This window comes from Haliotis rubra, unplaced genomic scaffold, assembly GCF_003918875.1.
Source record: "Haliotis rubra isolate DU_JTF1 unplaced genomic scaffold, ASM391887v1 Scf8, whole genome shotgun sequence".
In the NCBI taxonomy this organism is placed as follows: Eukaryota; Metazoa; Mollusca; class Gastropoda; order Lepetellida; family Haliotidae; genus Haliotis; species Haliotis rubra.
Genome location: NW_025767523.1, coordinates 3,227,387 through 3,237,630, shown reverse-complemented (window position 1 = coordinate 3,237,630; position 10,244 = coordinate 3,227,387). Strand labels below are relative to the sequence as shown.

At 43.5% G+C, this 10,244-nt stretch overlaps 1 protein-coding gene across 2 annotated transcripts; it reads left to right on the top strand.

Moving 5' to 3' along the window:
* Window positions 1-461: 461 nt before the first annotated feature.
* Window positions 462-9,967, top strand: LOC124261507 (chitotriosidase-1-like). 2 transcript variants are annotated; one of them, XM_046695826.1, is made up of 9 exons: window positions 462-597; window positions 2,802-2,872; window positions 4,590-4,782; window positions 5,572-5,824; window positions 6,259-6,383; window positions 6,937-7,054; window positions 7,371-7,535; window positions 9,445-9,564; window positions 9,780-9,967. In XM_046695826.1, exons 2-9 carry the CDS (start codon window positions 2,821-2,823, stop codon window positions 9,915-9,917), a joined length of 1,164 nt encoding a protein of 387 aa, XP_046551782.1. In that variant the 5' UTR covers window positions 462-597; window positions 2,802-2,820; the 3' UTR covers window positions 9,918-9,967. The 2 variants fall into 2 exon arrangements, with proteins under 2 accessions (XP_046551782.1, XP_046551783.1); XM_046695827.1 differs by lacking the exon at window positions 462-597 and adding an exon at window positions 1,154-1,174.
* Window positions 9,968-10,244: the final 277 nt, after the last annotated feature.

Sequence of the window (10,244 nt, the reverse complement as noted above, 5' to 3'; positions counted from 1 at the left end):
ATAATGTGATGATGATTGTACTACCAAAGACCACAGAAGTAGAGCGCCATAAAGTGTAACTAAGCATTGTAAAACTGTTGTTTCATTCAACTTTCCCTATCACTGCGGTCCTGCTAGCTACATATGTCAAGGCAAAGCGTATATCAGTGCTCATAATGTCAACCGTTGGTTTGACCCATGCATTTTCGATTATTTACAGACCCCGTCATATAGCTCGAAGAGTGTCTTGTGTACCTGTACAGATTACTGCTGTTACAGATTAATTGAAAAACAATTAGATTCATCTGGAAAAACTCAAATCATGCGACATTTCATGTTTTCAAATTTCATTGAAAATATAAATAATTAGAAATTCATATATTTTGTCAAAGTCAAGGAAACTATTTTTTTAAAGATTAATCGCGTAAGTGATCCACTGTCGTCTTTAATCTTCTATGTTCGGTACCTGGGTTCCTTCAGAATGCCACTCCTCCACAATCACAAGAACGAACACACTTGCCGGTCTCTACTATCTTGCCACGCTTACAACAGGTGATTAAAATCAGGACACAGTCCCTGAAGTCACCATACACATTCCGTTTTCCCATAAATACGCAGGTATGTATAATCGGTCAATGTTTGTTGGGGTTTCGGTCGCGTAAGCTTTATTTGCTTCAGTTTACGTTAGATGTGATTGAAGAGACGTTACGTCAAGCTTTGTGACGTGTGTCACAGGATGGGAAGAATACGTTGATCTTTCTGCAAACACCTGGTGTCATGACCTCTTGGTGGTGATTCGTGAACACGTTTTAATGATATAGTCGGAATCGTACATCGACAACACTTCAGTAGAGATGTCATAGGGAATAGGCTTTAGCGCTTTTCTGTATGTTTGATGTCAATTGAACACAAATATTTTTAATCACAAATCTTAAAAGGTCAGAATTATTAAAATATACGATAAATGACATGTATCAGTACATACGATAGCGATTTAAATATTTCTGATATTGCTAATCTGTATTCTCGCATATATTGGACGCAGACACGTATTGCTTGGTAAGTCTTGTCAAGTTGGCCAGTGTACAAATCGCGTCTTATCACCGTCCAAGCAGAAACAGGTGATTTGGATGAATGCAGAACCATGATGGCCTAGATCCTGGTTTACAAAGCTAGATATTAGTGCTTAAACTTCTTAAGTATGTGTTTAAGTTAAAGAAAAAGATGATGATTATATAGTAATCCATTTCTGCTTGGTACTTTGTAAGGCAATAATTTGGATGATGTCACACCAATTCTTTGTTCATTTAAATGATTACGCTAGTGTATGTAGACAATAAATACAGTATGTTAAAATACGAAAGTTATGACCACCTGCTGCTAAGATCGCTTTATGGATCTCTTAAGCCTAACGGTTATCGTATCTCTTTGTTAATGTAAAGGATTAACGTCTAGATCTTATCGTAAGATCTCTTTTGTTAATGTAACGGTTAGATAGTTAATGTAAAGTGTTACGGCCGGTTAAGATCGCTTTATGGAACCGGGTTAATGACCTATTCAGCCTGACGGTTATCGTATCTCTTAGTTAATGTAAAACGGCCGTCTTAGTTTCTTTATGGAACCGGGTTAATGACCTATATGATCGAGTTAATGTAAAGGGTTACGGCCGTCTTAGTGCTAAGATGCTTTATGGAACCGGGTTAATGACATCTTTGTGCCTAACGGTTATCGTATCTCTTTGTTAATGTAAAGGGTTACAGCCGTCTTAGTGCTAAGATCGCTTTACGGAACCGGGTTAATGACCTCTTGTGCTTAACGGTTATCGTATCTCTTAGTTAATGTAAAGGGTTACGGCCGTTTTAGTGCTAAAGATCGCTTTATGGAACCGGGTTAATGACATCTTGTGCCTAACGGTTATCGTATCTCTTTGTTAATGTAAAGGGTTACGGCCGTCTTAGTGCTAAGATCGCTTTACGGAACCGGGTTAATGACCTCTTGTGCTTAACGGTTATCGTATCTCTTACGTTAATGTAAAGGGTTACGGCCGTCTTAGTGCTAAAATCGCTTTATGGAACCGGGTTAATGACATCTTGTGCCTAACGGTTATCGTATCTCCTTGTTAATGTAAAGGGTTACGGCCGTCTTAGTGCTAAGATCGCTTTACGGAACCGGGTTAATGACCTCTTGTGCTTAACGGTTATCGTATCTCTTAGTTAATGTAAAGGGTTACGGCCGTCTTAGTGCTAAGATCGCTTTACGGAACCGGGTTAATGACCTCTTGTGCCTAACGGTTATCGTATCTCTTTGTTAATGTAAAGGGTTACGGCCGTCTTAGTGCTAAGATCGCTTTACGGAACCGGGTTAATGACCTCTTGTGCCTAACGGTTATCGTATCTTAGTTAATTAATGTAAAGATCGCTTTACGGAACCGTTTGCCTAACGGTTATCGTATCTCTTTGTTAATGAGTGTTCGGCCTTTATGGAACCATTGTGCCTACGGGTTAATGACATCTTGTGCCTAACGGTTATCGTATCTCTTAGTTAATGTAAAGTTACGGGTTACGGCCGTCTTAGTGCTAAGATCGCTTTATGGAACCGGGTTAATGACCTCGTATCTCTTACTTGATGTAAAGGGTTGTGCCTAACGGTTATCGTATCTCCTAGTTGATGTAAAGGGTTACGGCCGTCTTAGTGCTAAGATCGCTTTACGGAACCGGGTTAATGACATCTTGTGCCTTTCATAAAGCTAACAGTGTACATTCTGCTGTGCGTCTTGGTTCTCAAACACCTTGCGGTTGAATATATTTTACATTTGTTTGCAGGCTGTACAGGTGTTGTGGAATGTGTTCGTACTTACAGTTTGCTCTCTTGCTGCTAGCATGGCAGGCCCAGGGTAAGTGTACTGGTGCATGAACAGTGAGCGAGTCAATGAGTTTAGTTTTAGCAATATTCCAGCAATTTCACGACCGGGGACACCAGAAAGAGGCTTCAGACATTGTACCCATGTGGGGAATCGAACCTGGTCTTCGGCGTGACGAGCGAACGCTTTAACCATTAGGCTACCACACCGCACCCGCACGGACAGTGATAGTGTCCACATTATAGTTTTATACTTGGTTTTATGCTAAGTCTTCGTTATCCATCGCTATTACGAGAAATGCCCTGACAAGCTATTCTCTCAGTTCAAAGGTTAGATGCCTTTACTACGGTCTGACAATAGAAAGTACATGTATATAATTGGAAAGTGGGTTTGGGAGACGTTATTAGGCTGAAAACAGTCCCGGAAACAGTGTAAACAATCAGGTGCGAACTCCTGAAAACCCCCAACTCAACCTGTATCCAATACATCAACATTGAATATCCATATTATCTTGTTCGTTCATATTTAGCCAGACCTCACACAGGTATGTACTTTCTTATGCCCGGGGCGATGGGGTAGCCTAGTGGTTAAAGCGTTCGCTCGTCACGCCGAAGACCGGGGTTCGATTCCCCACATGGGTACAATGTGTGAAGCCCATTTCTGGTGTCCCCCGCCGTGCTATTGCTGGAATATTGCTAAAAGCGGCAAAAAACCAAACTCTTTCACTCACCCACTTTTGTCCGACAGTTCACTTTCTGGTAGAACATCGACAATCTGAATGTAATCATGTATACTCGACACGAGATCGATTTATTTACCTAATTTTGTTAACACCCAAATTTGGTTTTTTCACCCTCGATTATCCATGGGTAATATATATCTATATGAGAATATAACACTCGGACCAATTCGACTTAAGTTCTTCGATTCCAAAGGGACGTCATCATCTCCATCACACAATCGCTGCCCCTTAACCACGAGCCCACGATATATATAATCGATTTAAAAGCTAAACTCTTACAACACGACATTTCTGTGTCAACCGCCGTGATATTGCTGGAATAATGCTAAAAGTCGCGTAAAACTCAACTCACTCACTCACTAAAGACCTTGAATGTTACTGCCTTGTTCGAACAACTTTTGAGCAAGAATCGCTTGTCGTTCTTTTAAATCTTTGAATAGAGGGCATCTACGCCTATATTACCTAAATGAGAAAGAAATGAATGGAGATATAATGGTCTGTATAACAGAAGATGAACGCATCAAAGGGGACGTGTACATGTGTTCAGAGTTAAATGGTTGGAATTTGTAATATGTACGTATTCACAATTCGTGACAGTCGTATGAACACAAGTCTGTAACTATATATTTTCAAAAGTCCATCTCATATATGACATGTTATGTTTTGGCTTTGCTTTTGTTTAACGCCGCTCTCAGCAATATTCCAGCTATATGGCGGCGGTCTGTAAATTATCGAATCTGGACCAGACCATCCAGTGATCAACAACATAATCATCCATCTACGCAATTGGGATACGATGACAAGTTTAAGTCAGCGAGCCTGACCACCCGATCCCGTTAGTCGCCTCTTACGACAAGCATGGGTTGCTGAAGACCAATTCTACCCGGATCTTCACGGGCCCACATTTTATGGAAATCATGCTTCCAGTTCAGCTTTTAGTTAACGCAACTGCACTGAAAGCATTGGATTGCATCTTGAACCAAGGTCTATTCAGTTATGTATGTTCAGGTTCATCAACAGCGGTGAAATACCAGCGGTTCTGCTACTTTGCCGGCTGGGCACGTTACCGTGCCAATCCCGTGGCCTTCAACCCTGAGGACGTCAGCGTCAACCTGTGCACACACCTGTCTTACGCCTTCGCCGAAATTGACGCCACCGGAACTAAAATCATCCCTGGAGACCCCGCGGACGATCCAGTGATGTATGTGCACTTTCATAACCCTGGATAACCCTGTCGACATGGCAGTTCCAAATTCAGTGTGACTGGCCACCAGTACTCCAAATTCAGATAAAATCAGATAAATCAAAACACTTGCACTTTACTGCTAAATCAAATTTTGATGTTACGTATAGTCAGCTATCTATCCACCTCCAGATTTTGGATTACGTTATTATCGCTGGGCAATGTGCAAAATGTATGCAAAATAGGGTACACTGGTGATTTATCCAAACATGCAGGTTTTTTTCTAAATCACACTCATGCACATGTATAAGCTATACAGATGATGGACTTGATGACTGACTGACTAAGTTGAGTTTTACGCCGCTTTTAGCAATATTCCAGCAATATCACGGCGGGGGGACACCAGAAATGGGCTTAACACATTGTGCCCATGTGGGGAATCGAACCCGGGTCTTCGGCGTGACGAGCCAACGCTTTAACCACTAGGCTACCCCACCGCCCCTGGACTTGATGAACTTGCCTATTCTTCTGTTATTCGGATGAAACATGAACACATGAGTGAGTTACATTTTAAGCCGCAAGATTCTATTTTGTCGCCCTCATTTGGAAGGAACGCCAGATGCGACGCATGTCGTGGAAATTGATCACTTTGTTGAAACACAGGTTAGGTGAACATAATCAGTCAGGGAATCCTAACACTTCTAAGGGCCACAACTCTGTTTAGGGAACTGCGACCGCTAGTGTATTTTCCATTAACAAACTTAATCGTCGACGTAAAATATCTATGTTTTATCTTTTGCTCTTAAGGTACAGACGGTTTACGAGCTTGAAGAAACAGGATCCGAACATAAAACTGCTTCTTTCTATTGGGGGATGGAATGGGAAGCTGAAAGAATTCTCTCTTCTGGCATCAACTGATAACAACACTAACACCTTCGCAGGAAACGCCATCAAATTCTTACGTAGCCGTAATTTTGACGGCCTTGACGTAGATTGGGAATTTCCGGCAACGAGAGGAGGTTCCCCAAGCGACAAACAGCGCTTCACAAGGATGATCCAGGTGGCCCATTGCCACTAAAACCCCTACCAAATTCCCCACAGGCATTCTCTGGAATCTTAGAAGGGGCAGTTGCATTTAAAACAAACCTTAAGTCTTAATTTTATCTAAAGTGCGAGAAGCAGAGCTCTCTTCAAAAATTTCATGGAAATGTTGCAAACGTTGGGTGAAACAGACTAGAATTGTATCCAGGCAATTCAAAAATTCACAAGCAAAACATTTCCTGGACAACTGCAAAATCATTCAATGTGAACAGAAAACTAGTCTTTGAGAACTGGCTCGGCAGAGTAGTCCTCTGACATTGCTGAAATATTGCAAGCGGTGTAAAACAATTTTCACTCACACCAATGGAAAATTACAAAGAGACTGTAGTTGATATTTCACTTTGACTAATTTAATAACATTTCATATGGTATGACTTCCTGTTTTTCTTTAAGCTATTACGTCAAGCTTTTGAAGCCGAAGCATCTCAGACCGGCAAGGATAGACTCCTACTGACCGCGGCCCTGTCCCCAACTCCCTATCAGATCGGCGTGTCGTACGAGCCTGTCAAACTCGCAAGGTCAGTACTGTTGTGTTGTCATGACCCATACATCGTCAGGTCAGTTCTGTTGACCCACACATCGTCAGATCAGTTCTGTTGTGTTTTCATGACCCATACATCGTCAGGTCAGTACTGTTGTGTTGTCATGACCCATACATGGTCAGGTCAGTACTGTTGTGTTGTCATGACCCATACATCGCCAGGGCAGTACTGTTGTGTTGCCATGACCCATACATTGTCAGGTCAGTACTGTTGTGTTGTCATGACCCATACATCGTCAGGTCAGTACTGTTGTGTTGTCATGCCACAGTACTGTTGTGTTGTCATGACCCATACATGGTCAGGTCAGTACTGTTGTGTTGTCATGACCCATACATCGCCAGGTCAGTACATATGTGTTATCATGACCAATACATCGCCAGGTCAGTACAGATGTGTTATCGAGACCCATACATGCCCAGATCAGTACGACCTGGACATCTTCGAGACAAAACTTGAGGCACAAGCGACTCTTGATTACATTGTCCAGTTCACACTGCGACTAATGCTTCCATGATTAAATCATTTTCAGTAACCTGGATCTGATAAACCTGATGACGTACGACATGCACGGGGAATGGGAGGAGCTGAAGACGGCGGCTCACCACTCCTCCCTCTTCGGTTCGCCCACCGACAAGACCAACAACGTCGTAAGTGACACTTCTTGATTTGCGGTTAGCAGGGATGAGAAAATCTCTTTGAATCTTTTATGTAATAACATTGTCATAGTGTCTTCAACCGAGATTCCCTGTCTGGTAATGAAAGCCAGGAAGCCTCAAATACTATCGAGATGATAAGATGCTCTATGATCACCAGTGTGATGAGACTTAAATGGATGATAGGTCAAGGTATTATCTCTTGGGGTTTCATAATGTCACGACCCCTCGTCCCATAGCCTCGCCACAATTTGGAGATATTGTTTACTATAAACAATTTTTCTTCATTTGAAACGTTTGGGTTTTGCAGGACTACCTTGCCACGTACTGGGCAAATCTGGGCATTCCAAAGGACAAGATTCTAATTGGGGTTCCGTTTTATAGTCGGACGTACACAATGTCTGGAGGGAGTGTGAGTGGACCTGGCAGGGCTGGAAACTACACCAAAGAGAATGGGACACTAGCGTATTATGAGGTGAGTGAGACAGTAGCGTAAGTCCTGAGGTGAGTTGGACACTAGGGTACTATGAGGTGAGTGAGACAGTAGCGTAAGTCCTGAGGTGAGTTGGACACAAGCGTACTATGAGGAGAGTGAGACAGTAGCGTAAGTCCTGAGGTGAGTTGGACACTAGCGTGAGGTGAGTGAGACAGTAGCGTAAGTCCTGAGGTGAGTTGGACACTAGCGTATTATGAGGTGAGTGAGACAGTAGCGTAAGTCCTGAGGTGAGTTGGACACTAGCGTACTATTAGGTGAGTGAGACAGTAGCGTAAGTCCTGAGGTGAGTTGGACACTAGCGTATTATGAGGTGAGTGAGACAGTAGCGTAAGTCCTGAGGTGAGTTGGACACTAGCGTACTATGAGGTGAGTGAGACAGTAGCGTAAGTCCTGAGGTGAGTTGGACACTAGCGTACTGTGAGGTGAGTGAGACAGTAGCGTAAGTCCTGAGGTGAGTTGGACACTAGGGTACTGTGAGGTGAGTGAGACAGTAGCGCAAGTCCTGAGGTGAGTTGGACACTAGGGTACTCAGATGTGAGTTGACACTAGCGTGCTGAGTGTGAGTTGGACACTAACGCACTCTGAGGTGAGAATTTTGACGTGCGGGACACTAGAGTTCTGTGAGGTGAGTGAGACAGTAGCGTAAGTTCTGAGGTGAGTTGGACACTAGGGTACTCAGATGTGAGTTGACACTAGCGTGCTTTGAGTTTGATTGAATAGTAGCAAATTGTGACGTGCGAAACACCAGCAAATTGTGACGTGCGGGACACTAGCGTTCTGTGAGGTGGTTGGACACTAGCGTATTGTGACGTGCGGAACACTAGCGTATTGTGACGTTCGGGACACTAGCGTGCTGTGAGGTGGTTGGACACTAGCGTGCTGTGAGGTGGTTGGACACTAGCGTATTGTGACGTGCGGAACACTAGCGTATTGTGACGTTCGGGACACTAGCGTGCTGTGAGGTGGTTGGCTAGCGTGCTGTGAGGTTGGACGCTAGCGTGCTGTGAGGTGGTTGGACGCTAGCGTGCTGTGAGGCGGTTGGAAACTAGCGTGCTGTGAGGCGGTTGGACGCTAGCGTGCTGTGAGGTGGTTGGACGCTAGCGTGCTGTGAGGTGGTTGAAGGCTAGCGTGCTGTGAGGTGGTTGGACACTAGCGTGCTGTGAGGTGGTTGGACGCTGGCGCGCTATGAGGTGGTTGGACACTAGCGTTTGGTGACCTGCGGGACAATAGCGTGCTGTGAGGTGGTTGGACGCTAACGTGCTGTGAGGTGGTTGGACGCTAGCGTGCTGTGAGGTGGTTGGACACTAGCGTGCTGTGAGGTGGTTGGACACTAGCGAATTGTGACGTGCGGGAGACTAGCGTACTATTATGTGATTAATATTAGTTGTCGTAGTGGCAACGACAGTGGTAATCTCCGTCTACAGAAGGAGGAAAGTATATAGCGATAAACGTCGTGATAGAAGTAGTAGACGCAGAAGAAGCGGATTAGAAATCGTAGTAGTAACAGTCGTAATAATGATTTTACTAGTGGTAGTTGTAGTAGGTCGGAAGTAGCCGTAGTATAAGTGGTAACAGCAGCAGTAGTAGCAGTAGCAGTGTTAATATTGAAGGTAATAGTAGTAGTTGTAGTAGTAGTAGTAGTAGTAGTAGTAGTAGTAGTAGTAGTAGTAGTAGTAGTAGTAGTAGTAGTAGTAGTAGTAGTAGTAGTAGGAACAGTGATAGTGGTAGTTTCAGTGGTTGGAGCAGTACTAGTAGTGTTTTCTTTGGAACAAATGGTTATATCTTCATTCAAGGTGGTTGCGATAATATCACCAGGTATACAATTAACGCAAAACGTTTTAATTTTAACTGTAACTGAAAGTACACTCAGTGATGTCCCTGTGTGCAGGTGTGCAAGATCCTGCAGGACGGCGCCACTGGTCAGCGTATCGACTCACAGAAGGTCCCCTACCTGGTCAGCAAGGACCAGTGGGTGGGGTATGATGACGAGAAGAGTCTGGCGGCGAAGGTGAGGCGACCCTCTGTGGTCGGGAATGCTTTCTTGATATCCCTCGGGATAGTTAGATCATCTATTATTTTCTTTTTCCTCTTCTTTCTTTCCTTTCTTGTGGTGAGACAAGTTTTAAAAGCATTAACAGAAACTTTTAGACGTGTTCTTTCAGTTCAGTGTCTATCGTCAAACGTTGAAGTAAAATATGGAGAGTAATGTTGTTTGTGTTGTAGGTCAAATACGTCATCGACAACGGCTTTGGCGGCGTGATGGTGTGGGCCCTGGACATGGACGACTTCAGCGGCATCTGTGGCAAAGCTTTCCCTCTCATGAACGCCGTAAATCACGCATTTGGGACTTTGATTGGATAAAGAATATTCCTACTTTGACGTTTTGTATATGAATAAACTCATTGAGCTATTTTATTTTCCATTTTACCGCCAGGAGCTTGCAATAGAACGTTAAAGGTTTTTCGGAGAAAGGTTTGTTGGCACTCACCTGGCCATCTGCCTTGTTTTACGGATCTGCCAGTTCAATAATGTATTTATTGAGTAGTCACGTTTTATCTTCCTGGCCATTATGAGTGAGTGAGATGAGAGAGATTAAATATGGGTATAGTGTGGTACTAACATCAGTAAGATAAAATATGGGTATACTGTGCAACTAAACATCAGAGAGTTAAAATATGGGTATAGTGT

What these genes read in the sequence shown, in the direction of transcription:
- LOC124261507 (XM_046695826.1), top strand. Translation starts at nt 2,821, where the DNA reads ATGTGTTCGTACTTACAGTTTGCTCTCTTGCTGCTAGCATGGCAGGCC. An exon ending in CCCGCGGACGATCCAGTGAT is followed by an intron (nt 4,783 to 5,571) that starts GTATGTGCACTT and finishes TTTGCTCTTAAG; the next exon opens with GTACAGACGGTTTACGAGCT. An exon ending in CCGACAAGACCAACAACGTC is followed by an intron (nt 7,055 to 7,370) that starts GTAAGTGACACT and finishes TGGGTTTTGCAG; the next exon opens with GACTACCTTGCCACGTACTG.